The sequence below is a fragment of the Acartia tonsa genome, chromosome 8 (assembly GCF_053477335.1).
Source record: "Acartia tonsa isolate MP-2025a chromosome 8, ASM5347733v1, whole genome shotgun sequence".
In the NCBI taxonomy this organism is placed as follows: Eukaryota; Metazoa; Arthropoda; class Copepoda; order Calanoida; family Acartiidae; genus Acartia; species Acartia tonsa.
Genome location: NC_137267.1, coordinates 28,150,571 through 28,178,566, shown reverse-complemented (window position 1 = coordinate 28,178,566; position 27,996 = coordinate 28,150,571). Strand labels below are relative to the sequence as shown.

The 27,996-nt window shown below is 28.3% G+C and overlaps 2 protein-coding genes across 2 annotated transcripts in view; both read right to left on the bottom strand.

The window, feature by feature from the left end:
* LOC145326551 (dynein axonemal heavy chain 3-like) overlaps positions 1 to 877 on the bottom strand; it is a 126,906-nt gene extending 126,029 nt beyond the window's left edge. The window contains exon 1 of the mRNA XM_080169922.1: positions 666 to 877. The gene's annotated coding sequence lies outside the window, so the exon portion shown is untranslated. The remainder of the gene's footprint in view (positions 1 to 665) is intronic.
* LOC145326550 (uncharacterized) lies at positions 3 to 27,988 on the bottom strand. The gene is made up of 19 exons (XM_080169921.1): positions 27,930 to 27,988; positions 27,724 to 27,813; positions 26,057 to 26,143; positions 25,687 to 25,731; positions 25,445 to 25,499; positions 24,439 to 24,510; positions 24,076 to 24,119; positions 22,669 to 22,725; positions 21,899 to 21,932; positions 21,208 to 21,258; positions 20,861 to 20,960; positions 20,644 to 20,681; positions 18,577 to 18,645; positions 18,295 to 18,386; positions 17,168 to 17,327; positions 16,752 to 16,820; positions 14,542 to 14,633; positions 666 to 734; positions 3 to 12 (listed from the first exon to the last, which is right to left on the bottom strand). The coding sequence occupies exons 1-19, from the start codon at positions 27,956 to 27,958 to the stop codon at positions 3 to 5; spliced, it is 1,263 nt and encodes a 420-aa protein (XP_080026047.1). The 5' UTR covers positions 27,959 to 27,988.
* Between the last annotated feature and the right edge of the window lie 8 nt (positions 27,989 to 27,996).

Below are 27,996 nucleotides of genomic sequence, written 5' to 3'. Positions count from 1 at the left end.
TCTCAACCTGACCTAAAAATAACATTGAATAGACAAAAGATGAAATATTTACAGGTTCAATGTTCAAAAAGTGCTTAAAATTCATTTTACGCTCGTTTTATCTACTAGTGCAATAACAATTTTAAAAATATTATTAATTATTTGTAGGTCTTCGACTAAGATTGTTAAAATTCCGCCCACCAACTACTGAAGGCTATTTATTACTCTGTGTAGAAAATATGCACATAGGGAGTAGAATATAGTGGACAGATGTCAGTAATAACACCAACAAAATTACCTCTGTCACACACAGAGCATATCATACATTCTAAAGTCATATATAACATCTAATCTCAACAAATAATCTTCTTAAAGGCAATGAAATGAGCTGTAACTGTAGGTTTCTTACAGTCTTTAGAATGTTTCCATAATTCAAATTCTCACACTAATATCACCCCCCATTAAATCATGTTATGCATAGTTTTTAGAAATATTTGCAAAAATTTGAAAAAATTATATAACATTACCTTGACCTTATTTGCAAGGAATATATTACATTAATTGGGCTTAAATCATAGCTTATAGAATGCCGAAAACATGATATTAATGAAAATAAACTAGTTTCTGACTTTGTTAACTTATAATTGGACCATAGAACATAATAATTTTCTTTAATTATAATCTACCTGTCTTCTAAATCTTGTGGAGAAACAGGACCGCCTTCAACTGATCTTAGACGGGATGGAACAACAAACCTGACAATATTTCATTAGCAATCCTCCTATAATATAAAATACTAAGGTGTTTTGTCTAAAGCTTAAGATTTCGATAACTACCAGAACACTATTTTTCTCCGTTGCAGCGAAGTTTCCTAAAGGTCCTGAGAAGGTTCATAAATCAGTATCAAGCTTTTCAGTACTTTGGGTGATTGTATCAGCATATCAAAAAGTCTCAATATTAGTTAGGAAAGAGGGGACAGTCTTAAGTATGACAGAATTGTCTAATCATTAAGAAACTTTATAAAATTATTAACATTTTACATTAATAAAATTTACATTCATATTAGTAATTTTGACACAATAGAAAGTTCGATTTAAATGGTTTTAAAGGTTGTATATTGTTTAATATTGGTATTATAGCTGGAGCGCAACAATTTGGATATTAGGTAGTGTATACTCTAGCAATTGTTTGGGCATTATATATAGAGCTAGTTTTTTTTTTAAATGTTATCACTAGGGTACATAAGAAAGAAGCTATTTTCTGGTTATTTGTTTATATGTCAGCTTTGCTTTTCAGTTATCATAATCTCTGGCTAATAAAAAACTTAATATCTAACTGCTCCTCAATATTGAAACCAATTATATTGTAAACAAATTGCGTTTATGCAATAAAAATATTATGTCATCATAAATTACACACTAGAACTAGAATTTTTAAAATAATTTACAACAAAACTTAACCCAAACCCTCAGCCATTATCTGAAACCATGATGCTATGTAGCCGCAGATTTCGGCTGTATAGTTAATCAACCACGGCTGTTGAACAAGCTAGACAGCTGTATCTAAACTGTAAGCAGATTTATAAGATTAGCTGAATTTGTAGTAAAATTCTGAGCTATCCTCCTTTATATTAACAGATCCTTTAATAGAATAAATTATTGTTCTTAAATGTAGTAAATTAATTGATATGAATTTAAAGGTAGTCAACAAAATAATGAGAAAACAAAAACAAAATTATGACACAAAGAATCATGACATCACTAGATGTCAGTATAGGTACATTTCATACATATGCAAAGTAAATAGCATGATGATTAGATCATGAAAAACAGTGGACAAGTAATATTTTAAGCTCTTCCAACACAAAACAAAACTCACAGTCCTTTGGCGTTTGGAATCATATATTAATAATCCTTTCAACTTTTACTTGCAAAATAATAATATAATAATTGAATTTTTTTCACAAGAGGAAACATTTCTTTAAGTCAGTGGTTTATACATTTATCGTTATTGATTTTCCCTAAAGGGGTAGTTGCACGAAATGCATTTGAACTTAATTTAGTGAACATCATATTTTTTTCTGGTCACTGGTTTAAACTACATCTATAGGGCATATATTTGAAAGAATTTCAATTTTTTTTATTTTCACAAAAACATCATAACGACTAATTTAGTGATGTAAAATTGCTTGTTATTTATTGTAATACAAAATTAAAATTGATTCATTGTATATTTTTAACTTTTGCTTGAAATATTTTTTTCTGAAATGCACTTCATGCAACTATTCCTTTGCTTTATCAAAAGTTTCCTAAAATAGGTCTGAATACAATCTCAAGGAACAATGTTTTTCTGATAGGAGCAAAGCATTTAATGTCAATTAACAAAATTAAAATCATATATGTTATGGATCTTTTTCAAGATACTTTATTAAGAGAAACTATTTAAAAATGTAATTTTTGACAAAACTTGTAAAATAAATCAGAATGGTCCATGATAATGCTAATGCCTGTAAACCTGGAAGGTTAAAACCTGCAGAATAATACCTAGATTCTAAAATTGGTGTGTACTTTAAATGCTTTGTTAAAAGTCATGAGAAATGTTCGCTCTTTGTTTGCTGGTATCATGTTTCAGCAAGGAGGGTTATAAAAATTCCTAGTTATATGTGACTATTGCACTTAAAGTGTCATTTTTTAATTACAACGTCGGATCATGAAAAGAAAACAAAGTCATTCCTAATTAGGACAGAAGTCACTGGAAATTGATCTAAGGAAGGCTACTTATGTCCTTCATCTAACAAAATCTAACTTAAGGGAGGTGACTTATGTCCTTTGTCTGACAAATTCTTATATTAGGAAGGCTGTTTATGTCCTTCATCTTGCAAAACATAGCAAATTCTTGCAAAACATAGCAAATTCTTACAAAACATAGCAAATTCTTTCAAAACATAGATAATTCTTGCAAAACATAGCAAATTCTTGCAAAACATAGCAAATTCTTGGAAAACTTAGCTTTTCTGTCCTTTACATAGCTAATTCTTGCAAAACATAGCCAATTCTTACAAAACATAGCAAATTCTTGCAAAACATAGCAAATTCTTGCAAAACATAGCAAATTCTTGGAAAACATAGCAAATTCTTAGAAAACTTAGCTTTTCTGTCCTTCACATAGCTAATTCTTGCAAAACATAGCAAATTCTTACAAAACATAGCAAATTTATGCAAAACATTGCAAATTCTTACAAAACATAGCAAATTCTTGCAAAACTTAGCTTTTCTGTCTTTGCTATGTTTTGCAAGAATTTGCTATGTGAAGGACAGAAAAGCTAAGTTTTCTAAGAATTTGCCATGTTTTGCAAGAATTTGCTATGTGAAGGACAGAAAAGCTAAGTTTTCTAAGAATTTGCCATGTTTTGCAAGAATTTGCTATGTTTTGCAAGAATTTGCTATGTTTTGTAAGAATTTGCTATGTTTTGCAAGAATTTGCTATGTTTTGTAAGAATTTGCTATGTTTTGCAAGAATTAGCTATGTGAAGGACAGAAAAGCTAAGTTTTTCAAGAATTTGCTATGTTTTGCAAGAATTTGCTATGTGAAGGACAGAAAAGCTAAGTTTTCCAAGAATTTGCTATGTTTTGCAAGAATTTGCTATGTTTTGCAAGAATTTGCTATGTTTTGCAAGAATTTGCTATGTTTTGCAAGAATTTGCTATGTTTTGCAAGAATTTGCTATGTTTTTCAAGAATTAGCTATGTGAAGGACAGAAAAGCTAAGTTTTTCAAGAATTTGCTATGTTTTGCAAGAATTTGCTATGTGAAGGACAGAAAAGCTAAGTTTTCTAAGAATTTGCCATGTTTTGCAAGAATTTGCTATGTTTTGCAAGAATTTGCTATGTTTTGTAAGAATTTGCTATGTTTTGCAAGAATTAGCTATGTGAAGGACAGAAAAGCTAGGTTTTGCAAGAATTTGCTATGTTTTGCAAGAATTAGCTATGTGAAGGACAGAAAAGCTAAGTTTTCTAAGAATTTGCCATGTTTTGCAAGAATTTGCTATGTTTTGCAATCATTTGCTATGTTTTGTAAAAATTTGCTATGTTTTGCAAGAATTTGCTATGTTTTGTAAGACTTTGCTATGTTTTGCAAGAATTAGCTATGTGAAGGACAGAAAAGCTAAGTTTTTCAAGAATTTGCTATGTTTTGCAAGAATTTGCTATGTGAAGGACAAAAAAGCTAAGTTTTCCAAGAATTTGCTATGTCTTGCAAGAATTTGCTATGTTTTGCAAGAATTTGCTATGTTTTGCAAGAATTTGCTATGTTTTGCAAGAATTTGCTATGTTTTGCAAGAATTTGCTATGTTTTCTAAGAATTTGCTATGTTTTGCAAGAATTTGCTATGTGAAGGACAGAAAAGCTAAGTTTTCTAAGAATTTGCTATGTTTTGTAAGAATTTGCTATGTTTTGCAAGAATCTGCTATGTTTTGTAAGATTTTGCTATGTTTTGCAAGAATTTGCTATGTTTTGTAAGAATTTGCTATGTTTTGCAAGAATTAGCTATGTGAAGGACAGAAAAGCTAAGTTTTGCAAGAATTTGCTATTTTTTGCAAGAATTTGCTATGTTTTGCAAGAATTAGCTATGTGAAGGACAGAAAAGCTAAGTTTTCCAATATTTTGCTTTGTGATGGGCCAAAAACCAATTTTATGCAAGATTTTTCTATGTGAAGGATCAAAAAGCTAGGTTTTGTGAGGTGAAGGAAGGCTACTTATGTCCTCAATCTTGCAAAATCTTTTTTAAGGGAGGCAATTTATGCCCTTCATCTAACAAATTCTCACTTAAGGAAGGCTACTTATGTCCTTCCTAGGAAGGTGACTTCTGTCCTAATTTAGGAATGACTTTGTTTTCTTTCCATGATCCACAACGTCAATAAATCTTCGATTCTTATTAAAACAATTACATATGTGAATAATTAGGGGGGAGGGGTGTTTTCTCCTACATAAAACAAAAAAATAGCAAATATGTGCAAGCTATGACCCATAAGCTATATTTTTTTCTTGAAAATCTTAAAATTATACCCTGAAAAACTAGAACCTAATTGAACAATCTGTGGTGACAGACAGACGGACGGACAGTCAAATACAAGAAGTATGAAGTTATATTTCTTATTCTTTTTAATTGGAGACCTATTCTTATACAATTAAAAATTAATAGCGCATTTAAGAATAATAATATTATCTATTAAAATAATACAGGCCTTTATTTTGATCTTAACCTAATTAAAGGAGATATTGTCAAGAATTTTGAAGCCTCATACAATAAACAGTTGTACTAAAGGCTATCAGCTGTGGCTGTAACCGTAGCCTAACGTTGACGTCAAGCAATGGTCCAATCAGCGTCTGGCTCCTTACTAATTAACCAATTCAAATAAAAATTTCTATCAAATGGTCTCAAATTCAAGAACAGTTAAAATTCAGAAAAAATATCGCAGTTCCAATATAAAGACAAATAAAACTTTTTTGAGGACAACTAGAAATAAAAGCTTATAAATGAATGATATGCTATTGTGTTAAATTACTCTTTTTGTGTATAAAATTTAACATAAAAGAACTTTCCCTACTTTTGAGATTTTTTAAAAATAGCTAGTCGGTGTTTTTAGAAAGAAGTACATGTTAAATGATCCATAGAATTTAGATATGCAATAGATTTTTTTTTGTAGACCTCTTATTTTTGAAGTAATTTAAGTCATATTGACCCCCCCCCCCCCTCTAGTTTTTTCAATGTCTTTTTTTTGTAGGTAAGATAGAAAGTTATGACTTCATGAGTTGATCTTATAAGGATATCTGGTCTGTGTAGGTCGTGGCGTCACGAATGGGTTAAAAAGTAAGAACACGTTCCTTTGAAACAAGAATAAATCTAACGATTGAACATAACCACAACAACTATAAATTGCATTAATTACTAAAATTTAATGTACAAGAATTTGGTTTAATTATTTTATTCTTCAAAATACTTTCATGTGTCCTTTTGTATGTTTGTTTGTACTGTAGTTTCATACGATATTATAAACAAAAAAGTCATTATGTAGTATTAACAAAATATAACAAGAAACGCTGTTTCACTTTTGATGTAATCATTCACAATACTTTTTGTATAATCATTATATAATACATATGCAATTATTACACCACCAGCCATAGCTATTGTTTACTAACAAAAGTTTAACTAAGAAAATATGTTCTTGTCTGTACAAAGTGTTTCTACAACAACAAAATCTATATTTTAAAAAATTGGATAAGAGAAAGAATCATGAAAAAATCAAAGCGGCAAGCAAGAAACACACAAGTGATTTTGTATCAACACCTAATTATGAATTATATTTATTATGGGGGTTGACCAGAAATGAAGTATGATGGCAAGTTTTGAGTTCAATTTGGGATCAAGTGCAGTTAACGGTAAAATATTCCAGCGCACATAAATACACTTATTTGTACCGTTTTTTCTTCAGTGAAGCTTTGTCTGTGCATAATTGGATCTTGGCTATCTCAGATTATTAATAAATCTTCTTATTCGGTGTGTGAGCATGTTCAGCCGTTTGGCAGCTAGCAGACTTTAAAGTTCATAATCGTTATCGAGAACATTATACTGTAAACTGCACTATACCCGCAACTGTCATTAGCAAGGATTCAAATGAATCCTGATGAACTGAATTTGAATTTCCGAATGTGTACAGAGTTTCCTCGGTGTTTCCTCATCCTATCTCAATATTTACTACTAGCTAAAAAACTTCAAACTTCCAAATCAAAATCAAAATTTGAATGTATAAACGATTTATACATTATACATTTAAAATATAAATTTTTCAAAGAAGGCGTCTTAACTTTTTTGCTTATTATTTAGAATAGCTAGCCGGTGCTTTTAGTATGTAGTAGATGTAAAATTTTTCATAGAATTCAGATATGTAATCGTTTTTTTGTAGACCTCTTATTTTTGAAGTAATTTAAGTTTTTTAAAAAAATAATTAAGTTGGTTTTAAGGTACTAAAACGCAACAAAATAAAAGAAGAAAATGTATGAGCAAAAATAGTAAGATCTTTAATTTGACACCTTACTTTTTAAGTTCTGTTGAGTAATTATTGAAATAATCAATTTTTTTAACCTCGGTTTAATAAAAACTTTAAACTTAAATATTTTCTCAAACAGACATAAAAATATGGGTTCTTATATACCTTTAGAAGCAGAAAAATATTACTAATCCATTCTAAGCTAAATTGAAAACTTAAAAAAATAAAAATGGCCTAAAATATTATATTTTTACAGGTAACATTTAATTGTAACTATTAAACTAGCCAATCAAAAATCTCAAAAATTGACAAATCAAGAAGCTTCAACTCCAAACTTAACCAATAGAATGGACAAAAAAAAAAGGATAATGTTCGTACAATATATACAATAGATACTACAATAAAAATAGTGATACTTACATAACATGTAAAGAATGAAAAATTATGAACAAATATGCTTCAATCTGTTTATAAACTTCAAAACAATGCAGTTAAAAATGCATTATTGTTTCTTGTGTTTAAAAAACATCTGTTACAGTGTATGTACATTTGTTTAGGTTTTGTTCAGGTTTTGTTCAAGTAAATCCTTTAAAGCCGAAAATTATGATTCTTAAAATAAACTTATATTTTTTATTATAATTTTATAAAACTTTTTCAATTTTGCTTAGAATGGATTCGTAATATTTTTCTCATTCTAAAGTCATATATAAACATATAATTTTTATGTCTGTGAGAGAAAATATTTAGGTTTAAAGTTTTGATTAAAACGAGGTTAAAAAAATAGATTTTTTCAATAACTACTCAACAGAATTTAAAAATTAAGGTGTCAAATTAAGATCTTACTATTTTTGTTCATACTGGCAATTTTCTTCTTTTATTTTGTTGCGTTTTAGTACCTTAAAATCGACTTAATTATTTTTTTTTAAACTTAAATTACTTCAAAAATAAGAGGTCTACAAAAAAAACTATTGTATATTTGAATTCTATGGAAAATTTTACATCTACTACATACTAAAATCACCAGCTAGCTATTCTAAATAAAAAGCAAAAAAGTTAAGACGCCTTCTTTTGATTTTTTGTTTGGAAGTTTGAAGCTTTTTTATCTAGTAGTAAATATTGAGATAGGATTAGGAAACATCGAGGAAACTGTGTACACATTCAGAAATTAAATTTCAGTTCATCTCAAAACGGCATTGTTCCTTTCCTAGTTATAAGAGGTGGATATTACAATAGCGTATTAATGATAAAGAAGGTGTATCAACTATTTTTTTTATAGCTAGCCGGTTCTTTTAGTAAGTAGTAGATGTAAAATTTTTCATAGAATTCAGATATGCAATCGTTTTTTTTGTAGACCTCTTATTTTTTAAGTAATTTAAGTTTAAAAAAAAAAAAATTAAGTCGATTTTAAGGTACTAAAATGCAACAAAAAAAAGAAAGAAAATGGTCATTATGAACAAAAATAGTAAGATCTTTAATTTGACACCTTACTTTTTCAATTCTGTCAGGTAATTATTGAAAAAATCGATTTTTTTAAACCCATGAGAATAAAAACTTTGAACTTAATTTTATTATTTCACAAATAAAAAAATATGGGTTCATATATACCATTAGAATCAGAAAAATATTACGAATCCATTGTAAGCAAAATTGAAAAAAAAAGTTTACAATATAGTATATAAACTACAATAAAAGGAATTATATGAAAATATCATATTATGTTGTACAGGCAACGTCTTAATTCTTCAATTGAGTATAAAAATGGGAAGGGGGTAAAGAGGGGGTAAAGAGGGGGTAAAAAAGGGAATACAATAGTGTTGTCTGAACAAAAAAAATAATTGGCCATTTCTGTAATTTTTTAATTTTTTAATTTTTTTCAATTTTGCTTACAATGGATTCGTAATATTTTTCTGATTCTAATGGTATATATGAACCCATGTTTTTTATGTCTGTTTGAGAAAATATTTAGGTCTAAAGTTTTTATTATACCGAGGTTAAAAAAATAGATTTTTTCAATAATTACTCAACAGAATTTTAAAAGTAAGGTGTCAAATTAAAGATCTTACTATTTTTGTTCTTACTGACCATTTTCTTCTTTTATTTTGTTGCGTTTTAGTACCTTAAAACCGACTTAATTATTTTTTTAAAAAACTTAAATTACTTAAAAAATAAGAGGTCTACAAAAAAACCGATTGCATATTTGAATTCTATGAAAAATTTTACATCTACTACTTACTAAAAGAACCGGCTAGCTATAAAAAAAAAAGTTGATACAACTTCTTTTAAACTTGACAAATAAAATTGTATTAACATTAAGAATCGTCTTGGACCTTGGTTTTAAATGGTGCAATAGGAGTGTTCACACATTACATCCCAATATAAACATACTAGATGCGGCGTTCTAAAATTATCCCGCTTTTGGCTAGATTTAATATTAATCTTCTTCTTCATTGTCATATCCCTAAATATTAATCTTTTTCTTCCATTGCATTGTCATATCCTTAAATATTAATCTTTTTCTTCCATTGTCCAATCCCTGAATATCAACTATACTACAAAAAAAAGTTACTACACATAAAGATTACTTCGACTTTAGTTTCATTTTTTCATCATTTTTTAAAGATTAAATGTCCCTCTCTCTCACTTCCATCAATCATAGGCATATAAAATATGGGTTCATATATACCTTTATAATCAGAAAAATATTATGAATCCATTGTAAGGAAAATTGAAAAAAAGTTTTTAAAAAATTCAAAAAATGGTCTAACATATTATATTCATACAGGCAACACTTATTTCACCCCCTCTGTATCGCTGTCAAGGCTTCCCTTGAGTTTTTCTTGTCGTGCTCTTCAATCCTAAAGCTTATCATCCACACAAATCCTATACAATATTGATATTTAATCTATATTGTTTTCAAAATCACAAAATATGATACATTTCATAGTTAAAAAACATATTATTTGAAATATTGAAAAACAATATAAATATTCCCTTTTTCAATAATAATGTTTATTCTAAATGCTTTAACTTTTGATTTAGAAAGTGCTTTTCCTAAATTATTTCAAGAATAATGGAAAAGTAAATGAAAAGGAATCTAATACATTACATTGTATTTCTAATAATTTGATTACAAGCATTGATGAATTCAAAATTAAATATTAAAAAGACCAACCCTATCCACAAGTAGCACAGCTTCATGAAACATACTTACACACATTAAAGAACACAGCCTCAGAAAAGTAGCTGTGAAACTCAAATGAAGCATCCTGAGTTTATTGGCCTTAAAAGCTAAATTATGTCTTATTATAGATTAGCAGCAGTAAGTTTAAGAGAAGCCCTTTTATCTTATATTCTTTTTCAAATAGGAGTTTAAAAAGAAGCATCTTAATATTTCATTTACTTTTCTGTGTCCCTGAGCATACAAAGAAAGACAAACCTCCACTTCTAACTATACTTTGTGGTCTATAATTTGAAAGAATAATATTTTTGTAAATGAATGGATTATATAGATTTTTTTAAAATTAGATAGAATATAATAAAATTTAAATTTTTCCCTCAGAAACTGTAAAATTTCAAAGTACATTGAAAATTGAGATCTAATTAAGATTCCATTGGGGTCTTATGCAATTTGACTGCATATCATTCTACTGTAATTCTATATGAATTGACCGGCATCACTATGATACAGCTTTTAAGCTAATGAATTATGAGTTAAAACCCAAACAATTTAAAAAGGCAATTGTAAAATATTTACTGTTGAAATTGAGACAAGATAATAGATTAAAGAAGATATTCCATGATAAAATTATATTTTGCCCAACTGTGCCAAATGAAGTTACCATTTTTTTGTGGAAATGCATAGCGGCATCTTAGGAAATATTTTGGGAAATAGGTGTTTTTTTCAAAATAAAACAAAACAAGGCCAAAAAGTAGCGTGAATGAAATATTCCTTGGTGAGATTTATATTTAACAATTGAAATCATATTTTCAAAGATTCGATTTAAATCTTTAATCATATACAATAAATTGGATCATCAACTAAAGTGCATATTTAAAATAGAAACCATATATGATATAATAAATACAATTTTATACTTATTTACTAAGTATATTTGCGATAACTTTTATTTAATGAAATCTTCCAATTTTTAACATGTACAAAACGGCCTGCTTTATTGCATCAAGATCCATGACAGATCTATATAGGAAATAAACGTCTATATATGAGCTCGAATCTTCCAAACGTATAGTGTATAAAACTCATAGTGCTCCAATAATCCCTATTAAATTCTCATTGACCAGAACGTTAAGACCCATTATTCTACTTTTAGCATCATAAATTCAGTTTTTTAATTCATGTTGCTATTTAAATAACATTGAAGTATTTGATTTCTATTCATAAAACAGAAAACTTAAATTTATAATATAGTAAATCTAAGAAAACTTAGTTTTAAAATGAAATGATTCATGCGACACTCCCGTAATGTGGTCAGATATTAAACTAAACATTTCAACCCTTTGAGGACGATAAATTGAAATGAAGAATATTAGGATTTCAATCTTTAAAATATGATAAAAAAATGGAGCAAAACATTAAATCATGTATTATTACATTGGGTGTAAATATAAAACTAATAATTACTGATTAAATATATATTAAACAGATATTCTAACGTAAAATGTTAAAGTCGAATCATTATGTGTAACGTATATATGAAGAGAGAGAAAAAGAGAAGGAGCGAGAGAGATAGAAAGAGAAAGGGGGGGAGACCGAGAGAGAACGGGGGAATGAGAGAGAGAGAGAAAGAGAGGTGGGGGGGGGGAGTGAGAGAAAGAAAGAGAGAGAGACGGGGGGGGGGGGAGGGGGGAGTACATAATGAATCATAGGCATTCTAATTTTATTACAAGCTGAATTTGAAGAGATAATAAAATGAACATTTAATTGAAGAATAAGAGAATAAAATTTGTAAGGCAAAGAGCGATAGTATTTAAAAAGAGTAATTATCTCTGATAATTAATAACATTAACAAGGATGACAAAATCCGTAAAAGAGAAACATTAATCAATTCTACTAAAGAACATTAAGAAATATAGAGTAACTGCACTTAAAAGAGAAAATATTTAGATTTCAGCAAAAATTTAAGTAAATATGTCATTTAATAGCTTAATTAAAAGTTATTTTATTTGGACATACTAACGACATGGTGATAGGGCTATCAGAACTACCTGTTAGGGACGTACGAATGGACAGATCAACCCCCACTGTAGAAAAGTTTGGCTTTTAACAAGAAATAGATCATTAACATTATCCAACCCTTTTACCCCATTTCCTTCCCTCTTACTGGATGAACGAACTGACCAATAGATAAGGTCCATACTGGCAAGCTATATAGGGAATATTAACACAATTTTCAGCCATTGAATAGCAAATGAGAAAATTACTTTTTCCTCTAATCCTAGCTAACAGACGAACGGGCGGACATTTTGAATTATAAATAAGCAATAAGCAATTATAATAACAAATGTCTATTATAATCTTGATTAAAAATTTAAGCCATCTAATTTTTATAGCAGCTAAGAAAACAAATATTTTAGAGTGAATTATAGAGTAAGAAGGATAATTTCAATTCCAAAATTTCTTTTCCTCAGAGAAGGTGATAACATATGACTGTAAATTACACTGTTAACCAAAGTTTAGTAACCACTTTGACTAAAAAACTTAATCAGTGTTTCGTCAGTTCCAAATAAGAAGTGTTCAAACTTTTAAATCAACCAAAGGCTTACCCCTGTTTATCATCATGGGGAATGTAAAATATATATAAAACATTATTTCCTAAGATCCCTGAGTTTAAAAATCATCAACAAGGATGATAATATCTATAAGTAGCAAAAATCCTAATAGTAAAGGTAAAGACACAAAAGCAAAAAGAAGAAAACGCGGCATAACCAACAGACAGACGAACGATGATCAGTGCAGTGGTCATACAAATGTTCACACAAAATATTAGTAGTCTTTAATATCAGAAAATAAAATTGTGTTTATGTGCAGTACTGATTGATCAACGGATAGGTGGACAAAATTGCATTGGTCTCAAAAAAAAAAATCTTTTATATTAAATAGCAGAAAGGAAAATAAACATTTCCCCTACAGTAATTCTATTTTTCAGAGCACTATAGACAGAATAACGGACTAAGTAAGGAATAAAACTTTTAAAGTTTAAATTAATTGACTTCGTTACTAACATTTAACAGGTAAATAAGGATGACAACATCCATAACTTTAGAAGCTCTTGAATTTAAAAAAAAACAAAAAGCAAAGCAAATAAAAGCAAAAAGGTCGCACAACAGACAGACATATAAAGTAATGATGCATAGTGAATCTTTACACAAAAAATATCTTCGATAAAAGCTGGGAAAATTATTTAAGAGCATTACCGATAGACCGACAGACAATATTATTCTTAGAGTATACAATATACATGCATTGGTCAGCAAACATAAAATAAGTCTTCTGTCTTAACCCTTAATCCAGTACGGATATTTAATATTCTCAAGAGCATTACAGACCAGCGAACAACGTGAGCTGTAGGCTAGTTGACATAATAAAGGAAACAAAGCTCATTGTCTTGAAAATATTGTTAAATATCTGCAATAAATTTTCCTACCCAATTATTATTTTTTTTATTTTTGTTATTTGAGTGGACACCCCTAGAATAATGCAACATTGAGAAAATATATATTTATGCATCAAATACTATTCTTACAATTCTTATACACTTTTCTTGTTGACAGTATAAATATGATTTGTTTGATGTAAACTATGTAAAGAAGTTATGGATGCCTTCCCTAGTCGAGCTTTTTCAACAGCGAGGCTTTTCTTTTCAGCAAAAAATATCACTGTGAGAAGCCAATCTACTCTTATAAATCAGAATTCACCTTACTTTGTAATTAAACATACATTAAAATACAGATTTTCTATAAAGAATAATTTTCTACATAATTTAGAATAGTGAATGATTGGGTTCCTCTAACCCTTGCTCAATACTAAATTACCTATTATCTTCTTATTATATTGTTTGTCACTAAAGGATGACTAAATCAGTCACAATATTAGACTTCTAAGAAAGCTGTGTACATATCAATCTAGACGTTTACACGAGCTTACTGCCTACACAAACATCTAGTGACTATAGTACTGTTTTGTGGAAACTCTGATTTTCCATCTTAGCTCTTTGCCCTTTCTTTGAAGATATTCTTATGAATAATATCTTAGTGTACTATGTTTACAATAATACAGGAAAATATTGGTAGGGGTGTAGTAGGGCTTCAAAACCAAAAAAAAATTAGTAAATGTAGACGCCCACCCCCAAGCAAAAATTAAAATAAAATAACAATTATCATATTCGAAAGTTATTGATTGCCCAAATTTTACAGTATAGCCTTTCAATTGTTTACAGACCAAAGAACAAAAATTAGAACTTGATAATAGTTAAGATATCTTTAAAATGTGTCTTACCTTTGATCATTATATCTCCTCCACCAAAGATCATTGATTTTTTCAATTACTTTGTTTAAAGTAAATAGATTATGTCTACAGAATTGTTTGGCCTAAAATAAAGATTATAATTGACATCTTGCATGATCTCATGATATCAAGGGACAGGGATAAATATTCTTGTATTAAATGAAACTTTCTGGATGTGAATTTTGGTTTAGAGTTAAGCTTTTAATACCCTATCATAATTTTATTTTGAGTATGTATGTAGTCAAAATATGTAATTATGATATGTTTTGATGATATGTCAGCCTAATCACTGAAATGTAATTTCACAAAGTGTAATCTGAAAAAAAACGAATCTGCCAGTTACGACAACTTTTACCAAATTTAACTTAAAACATTAAGATAGTATCCCTACAAATGCTAAAATCCATAAAATTAATTAATAGTCATTTCTGGTATTGTTTTTTCTCTTTTGATATATTTTATGATTTACAGAATTATAGTTTCTATTTGGATAAAATATTCAGACAAAATAAAGCATTTGATTGCATTCCATATATTTTGTGGAAAGGATATTTCCTCTTAATTAAAAATAATTCTTAAACGAAATGAGTTTAAAAATCCATCAATCTTAATTGTATTTTTTAATCACTTACAAAAAAGTTCATAAGAAGTGCCTCATTTGGCCTTGGCTCTTCCGTATATTTTTAAGACGGGCACCAATTCAAACGTTGCCTTGGCTAACAAATTGTTAAAAAGTCTTTATACCTTGCCCAAAGAATTTAATTCTATGTTTATACAAAATTCTTTGCTTAAATGCTTTACATTATTGATAATTTGGAAATTGACTTATTTTCTGTGAAGAACTTCTTTTAAGAAATAGCCTTGTTCTATTAAATGTACATGAGTTAAGCAGCTGATAAAGTTTCTTATTTCTTAAAACTAAAAATTGTAAATTTGTTTGTTCTTCATAAAACCTTCAAACAATAAATTTTTCACTATGAAATAAAATTACAGGGTGTTTCAAGAGAAATGCCTTTTTAAAAACTTTATTATGTTATATTGAATGCATTAAATATTTATTTCATCATATTATGCCTTAAAAACCGGTTTTTGAAAAAGACTTATAATTTATGAATTAAAAAGTTGTGCAAAAAATATGCACATTTTTAAAATTCCAATTGCGGGTTTTTCATTAATAGTAGAAAAATGTTATACATATCGTTAGAATCGTCATAAACTCTAGATTTTAGAAATATAAGTACTATTCTTGTGCTATATTTAGTTTAGGAGCTATGTTGAAAAATGTGAGAAAAATGTTGAAAAGTTAGAAAGTTGGAACATTTTGCTCCTGGATTTTAGGTTTTTAGGAAGAAAATATATTCCTAGCGTCCCTTTTGTATCACTTTGTGAATACTTTTTTTAAATATAACTTTGTTGCATAAAAAGAATTGCACTTAATATTTGTCCAATTCAAAGAAAAAAATATCTTATAAACATTGCACTTTTAGTTTAACAGAGTATAAACTGTTCAAAATAGTTCAAAACTGACATAATTAAGAAAATTATGTCGCCAAGTAGCAATACAGTTAACAACATTTTGACTAGCAGATTGTATTTTGTTTGGGTTGGTCAGAAAAAGGTTATGATATGACCAGCACCAAAAAGATTACCAGTAGGAAAAATTATTGCCAAGGTATTAGGTTTATAACTAGTTATCTGAAGGAAAAATCAATGCCATGGTACTATGGGTACAACCTGTTACCTCTAGGAAAGATTAATGTCCTGGTACTAGGGGTACAATTAGTTATCTGTTGGAAAGATTAATGCCATGGTACTATGGGTACAACTTGTTACCTGTAGGAAAGATTAATGTCCTGGTACTAGGGGTACAATTAGTTATCTGTTGGAAAGATTAATGCCATGGTACTATGGGTACAACTTGTTACCTCTAGGAAAGATTAATGTCCTGGTACTAGGGGTACAATTAGTTATCTGTTGGAAAGATTAATGCCATGGTACTATGGGTACAACCTGTTACCTCTAGGAAAGATTAATGTCCTGGTACTAGGGGTACAATTAGTTATCTGTTGGAAAGATTAATGCCATGGTACTATGGGTACAACTTGTTACCTGTAGGAAAGATTAATGTCCTGGTACTAGGGGTACAATTAGTTATCTGTTGGAAAGATTAATGCCATGGTACTATGGGTACAACTTGTTACCTGTAGGAAAGATTGATGCCATGGTACGGGAGGTCTGACTGCAAAGGGTGTCCAAAACTCCAGCTCAGTCTGAATAAAAAAAATTTATTTGTATATCTTTTAACACGGTAATAAACATATAGTAAAGTTAAAATATCAAAACAGAAAAACATATTCCTTTAAAAAAATTAATACACTTATTTATAGCTGATTTACTCTATAACTCTAGTCTGTCCGTCAATCTCTATGTACGTTTGATTGTGCTTCAATCTTTACATAAAAGAGTATTTTATGACTAATGAGGTCAGATTTTCCCTTGGTTTCTTCCTAATGGCGCATATTTGAGATTTTTTACATTAGCAGTTAGGCTTTAGCAGTTAGACTTTGCTTTTCATTGACATGATTTTCCTTGTTTAAAATACTTTTTGAAAATAAACCTGAATGTTCAAACGTCTTCGCTCCTCTGGGTCCAGCAGAATATAGTTGAGAATTGATTTCTTTCCAGCCTCAGTATGGCTAACATGAATTTCATTAAACAGGACAGAAACCTTTTTCTTTAACATTAAATCTGTGAACCAGTCTGGATTGCATTTAGATCTAAAAAAAATATAAAGTATTTCCATAAAAAGAACATACAGGGTGTTTCAATTAAAACTGTGTTTTCCGGTTTGGGGAATAAACCAGTAGGAGTATGAAAAAAAATCATTATATATTTTTATTCTCTATAAAAATATGGATCAATTTTATAAAAGGTGTTTTTTAATATCTCTTAAAACAACAGCTCATTTTAGAGCCCAAAGAATTCAAAAGGTGCGTGTGTTATTGTATTGTATTCTTAAAGAATTTTATGCTATAACGTTGAATTAAATTTTTTTTTGATTGAAAACAACATTATAACATGAACATCAAAATATTTTAATAATTACATAAAAAAATTTAGTTTAAAATGCCTTTTTAAAAAACAAAAAATCAACATTCTTTTTGCTTGAATTTTGTTCTTAGTATTAAAATAAATTTCTCATATTTGTTCCTAGCCCCTCCCCCTTTAATTTCTTAATCTCTTAATTTTGATTCACAGTGTATAAGAGATTATCTCATTAAACATAAGTAATTTAGGAAAACGCAATTTTACCGACAATTTCAAACAAAGATAACTTGCTTATTTTTAAAGATATTGAAATGAAATAAAAAAATGACTTGTTTTATTTATCAATGTGCACAGTTTTAAAAGAGTTTTTTTTTCAAAAAATGTCTTTGCAATAGAGAAATAGAAAAAAACTAAATTCTGAAGAACTTAAAAAGGTCTTTGCTATGGAGCCAAAAAAAAGAAAATGAGTTAAAAATCTCAAAGGGAGACATTGATTTAACCTTTTACTACTTTGATATTGTATTTTTAAAATAATATGTTGCAAAATATACAAGTTGTTTCAATCTAATTGGTATCTCATATTTAACATCAAGCATTGCCACGCTTATTTAATCTTTTAATAAGATATTCTTATATGTTCTTGATACATGTTACTTTTTAATGAAATTATGAATATATTTTTATAAAAGATCTTACTTGATTTTATTGATTTGATTTTTGTTCAAAGCCTCAACATGATGTTCACCTATTTCGTCCTTTATATATTTCTCATATCTATCTACTTCATCCTAAGATACAATTATATGATATTATATGTTGAAGGGGGATTTTGCGGGATTACTTTATATGCCAAACAAGCTAGTCTGGAATATGACATAAGTCATTGCCTAATCTGTTTACTAAAAGAAACTGAAAATACCATATGGTAATTTTTTTTACCATATTACCATATGGTAATCCTTACAAACAGACACTTACCAAGCTTAATTCCTGTATTTCAAGTTTTCGTTTCTTCAGTTGTCTATCAGGGGAGGTGGGTCTACTTGCCTTAATAAAAACAAATACAAAAAAATTTACTTCCTAAAAAAGAATTGCCTTCACTTCCGCACAAAAACCTGACTAACAGTAAACAGATTTGGTAAAGTTTATAAGAAGCAACAAACAAACAGACTTATGTTTTAAAAATGTCATAAATTTTAACAACTTCCTTTTCTCAAAATCTTAGCTGTAAAGAAGAAAGATAGTTGAGTATAATTTTAAAATTTATACTATGTATCTTTTGCTTTGTAATGTTTTCTTTCTTGATTGGTGTTAATTTGTGATTAGTGCTAAAGTAAAATAAAATAAAGGTTAACTGTATTGTAATTTCTGTCTACAATTTCCATGTCTATTATAATATATTCTTCTTGTGATGGTTCTAATTATTTTATACTTCTATCCTTGATATAAATTTGATTAAGAATGTTTGTCCTTGTGATGGTTCTAATTATTCTACATTACTATCCTTGTGGGACAGATACTCACTTGAATAATAACAATGTTAACAATTCTATTAAAACTTTAATGAGATTTAGAGCTAGGTAAAGTTGTGTCAATCAAAATAATCATATTTTCTTAAGAAGTTCCCATTATTTAAGTTAAAAAGTAAAAATTTTCAATAATCATAAAGCATTTATTTAAGACCTTAATAAAGGATTCTTTTAATCAATAAAGGAATACAAATATAGAAATATGCCTTTCAATTCATAGAAAGGAGATATTTTCATCTGCCTTACTTTTTTATGTCCCTAAGGAGTGAAACTAAAGTAATCAAAGTATGCACATTACTAAGTAGCCATCTTCAAATCTAAGTAGGAAAGTTTTTTTTACAAATGAGAACACATACTCTTTTCATGACAAGATTGTTAAACCAAAATTTTTTTAGCAAAGGAAACCATTAATAAAGCAAATACTAATATCATAAAACCAAGATTGTTTAACTAAAGATCTCCTAATTGGAAGGTTTTTATAGTAATTTCAACTGAATTATCCTAATTCAAACCTCTAAAGGCTAGAGGGTAAGAAACTTGTTAAAGTGTGTTTGTGTTCATCTAGAATTTTCAGAATAAATTTCAAACTATCCAGGAATCAAAAAGAAATAAAATCAATATTTTGTTTTTTATCTTCAAGTTTGATTTTAGTTGTTTGTATTGTTTTTAGAATCTGTTATTATTATTAAGACAACCTTCAGACATTTAGAAAATTGGGTGTTTCTTTAATCTACCTGTTTTTTTTTATTACAAAGTAATAATGTTTAAAGTGTTTAATTTGAATTCAATTACAGAGACACAGAAGACCGTGACTTTTCAAAATTAAAAAGACACTTATTTTTGCAAAATTGTTATTGGAAATAGCTTATTCTACATTTCTCCATATCTTATTGAAATATTTATTATCACTGTGGACTCAAAACTAAATAAAGTAATCAAATTCTCGATTCTATACAAGTGTGTAATTTCTTCTTTTGTCTTGTTTAATAATAAACAAAACTGTAATGTGCTCCTTTAAGTTCTCGGCCGAATAGGGCCCGTGGCAAATTTTAAATGAATAATATTACTAAAGAATAAATAGGTTAATAGTTTTTTTTAATAAATCATAATCATATGAAGGTTTTTTTAATCTTGGCGATAATTTCAGTTTTGATAAAAAGAATATTTTATATTGCTTTTTCAATGGAACGTCAAAAAATTGTGACTCAGTTTCATGATTCATTAATTCCGATAATTTTAATTTTAAAACTTTGTAAAGATACATAAAACTCCCTTTTTATTTATTTTATTTGGAGAAAAATGTGAAATAAAACTTATATTATTCAAAACTTCAACCAATTTAATACTATCAAGTTTAAGACTACATAATAAAGTTTTTTAACTAGTATTTCTGATGTTTAACATACTTTTATTCAATTTACAAAACATTGTAAATTTTAGTCTATTTAGTAATAAAATTTCTTTGACTATCAAAAAAATAATAAAAATAAGCTTCTTGTACAGAATTACATAATACCTGGGGAATGTGTTCGTAATCTTCAAAACTATACTCAGCTGAAATAAATAAATCATTAAAAGGTAACTTGCTAACTAAATTGACATACCTTGTTGTATTTTTAATTGTAATTTTAGTAATAATATATCGACAATAAATGGAATAAAATACTTTCGATAATAATACAGACATGCTTTACTTTGAGGGAACTGCGTATCTTAATTTCTTTTGTACTTACTTTTTAATATTCTCAGCTTAGCTGACTGAGGTCTTGGTTTATCTTGGATAATTAAAGATTTTCCTGTCCGTCGGCATCTCTGACAACTTTTGTAAGGAAACTAACAAAAACACAATATTACTTTAGGTCTTTAAAATTTTTCATATCTTATTGTAGTAAAAAAAGCAAAAAAAAGTTAAAATAATTAATAATCCTTATATTATAAACTGCTTTTGGTTATATATTGCCTACAATGGCGTTTTGGATAAACAAACTGTTGAAAATTGAAAATTTGGTATAAAAATAGAAAATTATTTTTGATAGAAAATTAAAAGCATCCATGAAAATATCTAAATATATAATTTTACCTTTGTCATAAACATACTCTGATCAATTCTTTCCACAATTTCACCAGAAGACTACAAATATTCATATACATATTATTAATTTAGACTATTAAATATTTTACCAAAAGATGATTTCATATAATATATAATAATCCAATTAATAATTAGGATGATTACATTAAATAGGGACAAAGTGAGGAATCATATGGATAAAAACCCAAATCGAATGTTAGTGTTTCTACTTTATAACTTTAAGTGCAGCTAGCTCCCAAACAGCTGGCAGCATAGTCAGTGTAGGCATGTAATTAAAACCTGATTTCAAAGATTTGAAAAAATCTCTAATAACTTAATACTAAAATTGCACAAGAAGAACACAGCACACAAAAATGCGAGAAAAATTACAAATAATCGCCAATTTTGGTTTGCTGCACCATGTCTAATTAAGTTTTTAATTATTATTTGTTTCTTTTTAATCTTTTAATTCTGGTTCTAATAATCTGTGTACAGAGACTGTGCTGCCAGCCGTTTAAGAGCTATTTGCAGTTAAAGATTTTTAGTCTGAAAATTGACCTTCGAACTTTGTGTTGGTCTGGTAATCAAAATCATATGTGATGCAAAAACATTCCTATATTTTAAACATACATGCTCATTGCTCAACTTAAAAGCAATCAACATTGTCTAAGCAGGAAATTGTTTTGGTATTATATTTTACCTGTATGTAAGAATCATCTCTTTGTTCATCAAAACTAAATACAATTTAATTGTTGTTAGTTTAAATTTACATGTGACTTTTCCCCAACCAAAGGGCTTTACTAAGTGTGAAAAAAAAACTCTTTGGAAGTGGTACAGGGCTCCCCTTAGAATTGCCCAAATGGACTTAAAGATAGACAAAAACGTACTGATGCTTGCGTTAGTAGAATAGGATTAAAAATAAAAATGCAATTAAGATAGATATTTGATATTAAGAACAATTTAAAGTAAAATTTGTCTACATTGTAAAATTTTGTTAATAAACTGTCTAATATATAGTTTTAAAGTTAAACAATGTAAAATTTTAAAGAATTTGGATTATGTCGAATAGAAATATAGGAAGCTATTTTAACAGTAGATTTAAAGGCATCAATGGGTAAATTACTGTTAACAGTAAACCTAACACGACACAACGAAAGAAGGCACAACAAATATCCTAAATAGTAATTACTGAATAATGCACAACTAGCGAACAGGGGACATAAAATTGACAAATAGCTGATTTTAAAGCCATCTTCTCAAGTCGTGAGTATTGCAGTGTATCTGAAACTTCAGATAATTTGTAGACCCGGCTGTGCGTATCATAACGTTTGGCGAATGCAGACAGTAATAATATTCCCTAACAACCTAGCACTAAAGTTGACAAAAAAATGTCCACCATCCTATATCCGACTTGATCCATGAATTGTAATCAAGTTATTCCTCATAAGAATGTGGTATTAATATTCTTACCTTCTACTCTGGAGGGATAAACTTTTAGTCAACTTTGCTCTTCGCCGTTCTGAACATCTGAAATAAATAGGGATGTGTTATAGGTTGTATATGGAGGGTTATATTTATACCTGTCAATACCTTACAATAAGGAAATTTATGTTTTGTTAGCCACCACTCTAAAAAAAGTACTTAGGAAGGTTTAACTAGTAAAGCAGCCAAGTAAACTTACAAAGGGATTTGGGTTATCTGACCAGCTAACCAATTGTCTTCGATTGCATAGTCCTTGTCTGGAAGTCCTAAAGGTACAGAAGTTGCGAATGTTTTGGGACAAAGGCCTTTTCTATTTTACTATTGATACGAGGTTCTAAGCATAGCAGCAGTAGGCACAGCTTTAAAAGTCTCGTGTTTGACACACTTATCTTCAGACTCGAGTCTAAAGTCATTTTGACATTAAAAGATTCAGCCTTATGTTACAGATTTTGCAAAAATATTCCACCTTTAATGATGTACATTATGCGCCCCTTCAAATAGTTCTGGTTGCAAATTGTACCTCAAGTTGAGAATATTTTATCCAAGTTTTAATTCATTTGGTTCACATTGTTGGCCAGCTTCACAACATTATCATAATTATTTACATCCTTGGTCAGTATTAAAAATACATTTCATTATGGTATTTAAATATCAACATTTACACACAAGAAATTTCAAATTTGAGTTTAAAATTTAAAACTGTAATATAGCCATCTGGATTAACCATAAATAAAATTATGTTTTAAAATATTAATTAATTAATTTACTGAATTTGTATTTAAAAACAAATTGAAGGGTTTCGTTTTAAAAATGTTATTTAAAAACTGATTTTGTAATGCAATGTTAAAGTTGATGTGAAAGGGAAAGTGAATAACATGCCTACCCATAATCCTTAATTTCATCAAGAATAGTTCCTTTAACCATATATAACTTTTATGGTACTCCAGCATAGATGCAAAATTATTTGAATACACAGCACATTCAGTATAAACTCAAAGTATCAATATCCAATGTATGGTTGTGCCTTTTAACTCTTATTCTCTTTTTTCATAATTTTAATTTTAATGGTTGTCGTACATACTACAAACATTAATATACAAAGATTGCTTATTGTATACTTAAAATCTGGTGTAAAATTACCTAAATCATAAGATGCTTTAAATTCACCTACTTTCAATTTGCATGAATAAAAATGCATTGTCTGATCGTCCTAGGAACCAGCATTCCAAAATCAAGGTAAAGGATGATTTTATCAGAAAATATTTTGGGGACTATCTTTTATTTACGATCAATTATTCAAGGTTATCGGTCACGGAAGGAAAATGTAAAATCTTAAGATAATTTTAAATATATCCTTTTACATTTCCCATTTCTATGAAAATATAAGATGCTTACTTGATTATTCTTTGTTCAATCAGCTTTTGTTTTATCATTTGGCTCTGAAATATATAAATACAAAAAAATATTTGATTTTTTCTAGATTTTGCATCCCTACCTATCTTCTGTTAGAAAAAGCTGGAATTTTTCAAATCTGCATTCACATCCGATTGGTTAATCAAACTAATAAACCGCCAAAACGCAAGCTGATTATCAGTAAAAAAAAAACATATAACAGTCGGCATTTTAAAATCATAATCAGCCGCTGATAATTTACTGTATTTATAAAAGATGAGACCTTTTTGGAGAATATAATTTTTAATTAAAGAATTTGATGAGAGAAATATAGATATGTCAAATTTAATTTAATCCAAAAATTACTTGGAATTCTCTTGCTTCTAGTTGTTTCTTTTTTGTTTGTTCTATACCATGCAAGCGACAACATTCTACTGGCTAAATAAAATAAAATTAAAGTTCTAGTTTAAAGTCCGTTAGTTTTTTATATGTACAAAATTTCTTACAAAACAGACCTTTTAGGCCTAATGTGCTTAAAAGGTTTCTTTACAAGTCCAAGTCATCAGTTTTGGCGTTAATTGCATAAACAGGATTAATTTTTTAGCAATCAAAGTCAAAACTCCTAGACTAAGGTTGTTTAATCACAATGTTGGTTGTGATGTTACTTAGACTGACCTCAGATGAATTATAAATGAATTAACCTTTTTAAAACATGTCTCTGTCCTACGATATAAATCAGTAAAAGTAGCAAAAATATAAAACTTCAATAAGTAATGAACCCAATATTATTGACATAATAGTAAATATTTTCTGAAAAATTAAAACAAAGAATAGCATTAAGCGATGCTGTTGGAGCTTGTAAAGTAATAATAAAAAAATAATGTTGCCCATGATGGAAAATATATATTGAACTTAGCGAATGTATGGATGAATATAACTATGTCGACACGATATGCTGACATAAACATTTTAATTATATTGTGTCGACAAAAGTATTCAAATTACATATCGAGGGAATTTTACCACTTTGACAAAAGAAAAAGACATACAAGATTAAAGAAAGCATTGCTATCGATAAAGAATTGGATGCATTATTGATTATACATTGCATTTAACAAGAAACAGGGACAATCACGTTCAATAGTTCTGAAGCTGTTTTAAACATACGGTCAAAACACTGAGAGAGTTTGAGAAAGAAGAAAGAGTGTGAAAATGAAAATGAAGAATTTGAAGAATGGGAAGTTAGAGAAAGTAAAATAAAAATATTAATAAAAATCTGCTCACCAGCAGAGGGATCAGATTTAAACACTCAAATAATAGCTTAGAGTAATTAATTAGCGTTATTGTTAGCGTTTAAAATTTGAAAACGAACCTTGTCTAAGTACAATCTTCTTCCTGTGGTAGGTCTTTTCTTTACCATAAACTTCCTACAAAAATTCAATCTTATTTACTTAGGATAATATCATCTAAAAAAGTAAATCCCTAAAATAAAAGGGTATGACAAACGAACATAAACGGACATATCGCCGCTTTTCTTATACAGTGTTTTTTTTAAACTGCATACCTAATAATATTTTATCCTCTTCAAAAAGGGAAAGAAAATTTCTACTTTACCTTAGAATCAAATGTTTAGCCTGGGGGCTGAAATTGGAACCAATTCTAAAATCAATATATGATATAGAGAAGTGTGTATGTAATGACTTAGTAAAGAAAATTAGTATTATTTTGAGAAAGTTGACAAAAAAAGTGGTCGTGGCTGATATGGTAATATCAAAATACAATTTTGAACCATATTTTTGAATAATATTTACAACGAAATATGATATCAACTAAAAGTAATCATATAACTAGCATAATAACTATACAATTTTAACATGGGAACTTCAACGAACTAGTTACCTAAGTTTTAAAAGAACTTTTTGCATTGAAAAGACTTTTTTATTTTATTTTATTGTTGGGAAAGATCACAAGAATATCATTTTACCTGTCGCTTGGGCCAGCGCCTTTCAGAGAGTTGAAGTAAGATTGATTTTTGGTCCTCCTCTTATCTTCCAGTAATTTGGGCAATTTTCTATACAAACATAAAATTATTAAATAAAAGAGTATGTATGTAATTGGATAAATCTAAGAAAAGAACAAATGAACCTATTGACTGAATGAGTTGAGAAAAAGCAAAGAATCAAGATACTATAGTTATGATAAAAAAATTGAGAAAAATGCTATTAAAAAAACTATACAATATGATAGAATTGATTTAAGTTTATTAATCTTTTTCGAGTTTCATGACAGTCAAAGGAAGTTTATATTGGAGCTCTTTGCCATTTTAAATGAAAAAGTGCAAAAAAATAAATTATTTTTTATTTAAAGTTAAGTTGTATTCACAGAATTTATAGTTCAAGGAAAAAGCAAAAAAAAGTTAGTTTACACTTTCAAAATCATTTTGTCCCTCTCCTCCGCCCCCTCCCCCCCTCAATAATTATAAACTTTGGATATTCTCCCAGATTTTGTTATACAAATTGTCACTAATCCACTTTGAAACAATCCTGCAAAACAATGTACGAACAGTAATAAAAAAATCGGTTATTCTTTTCTTCAGTTTTTGCAATTGTGCTTTGCTTGGCATCACCAGCCTATAAAATTAATTAAATTTTTCAATACCCGCTCTGATACGGAAATATTTTAGAACAAATTCTAAACTTCATTTTAGGTTAAAAATACAAATACTCTTCTTTTTTATTCCAGTCTCAATCACAAGTTCTACATCGTTTGTTTTGATAAGTTGTAATTAGAATGTTACAAAGTGATGGAGTAATTAATTTTGATGTTTGCTGTTATTACGTATTATTTGTTATTTATTTTTAGTTTAATCATTAACAGACATGTTAATATCAAAAATGTCCTAATGATACTTTTGGAGGTGTCTTAAAACCTTATTTTCAAATCTATTAAATAAAGTGTTATGATATGATAACAACGCAATAGTTTGACAGGTTGTATCCAACAAATTTTAGAAAATTTGAATACATGTCTCTTTGTAAGCCAATACTCGACTTTGGTTAACAAATTCAATAATAGGCAAGTAGATCAGACAAGACGGTTATATACAATAAACATTTACAAGACATTACAAGCAAATATAAAAAAATTTAGATTTTTTTACTAAATTGTAATTTGAAATAAGTTTAAACCATAAATAAATTGTAAAAGATTATTAGTCAATAAATGGGCAAATTATTGAATAAAATGTATCAAGTTGCTTCTTTATATCTCTTTTTAGTGCCTATAAAAAAATACTTTGTACAATACAAATGACGAATGATAGGCCAATGCACAGACTAATTTAGCAATTGCAGGCCAGTATACATTTTAATTGACAAATTTAAGGCAAGTATTACGTCTTATTTTATAGGAACAAATAAGCTTCTCAGCATTAAAAAAAAACTCTCCCCTTTTAAAAGATACAAAAACTTTTAAAATTCCTTTTGAATGGAATAATTTCTTTACCTACTTTAACTCATTTTATTCGATTATACATAGATATGTAAAGGGATTTTATTATGTGCTCGGTTGTTTTATAAGAGATGCTAAATAAATTTATTGGAAATATTTTATTTGGCCAAAACATCAAGTTATATTAAATTTAAGTTTTACCTGTTGTCATCAATGAGCCTGTACAAAGGTTCAGGGTCAAACCCAATTTCTGGAAATTCATACTTGGAAAGCCGACTCGGGCTTGTAAACCTTAAAAAATAAATTTGTCATTATGACCCAAACCGAACTTTGTAATTCATTATCAATATTTATGTATATGCTCCTACTTTTATTGTAACCTTTGAAAATATTTCTTAATACTGCACCTAATTTCGATTCTTCGTTTGGCAGACATTTTAATTTTAATTTCCTACATTTTCAACCTAAATAAAT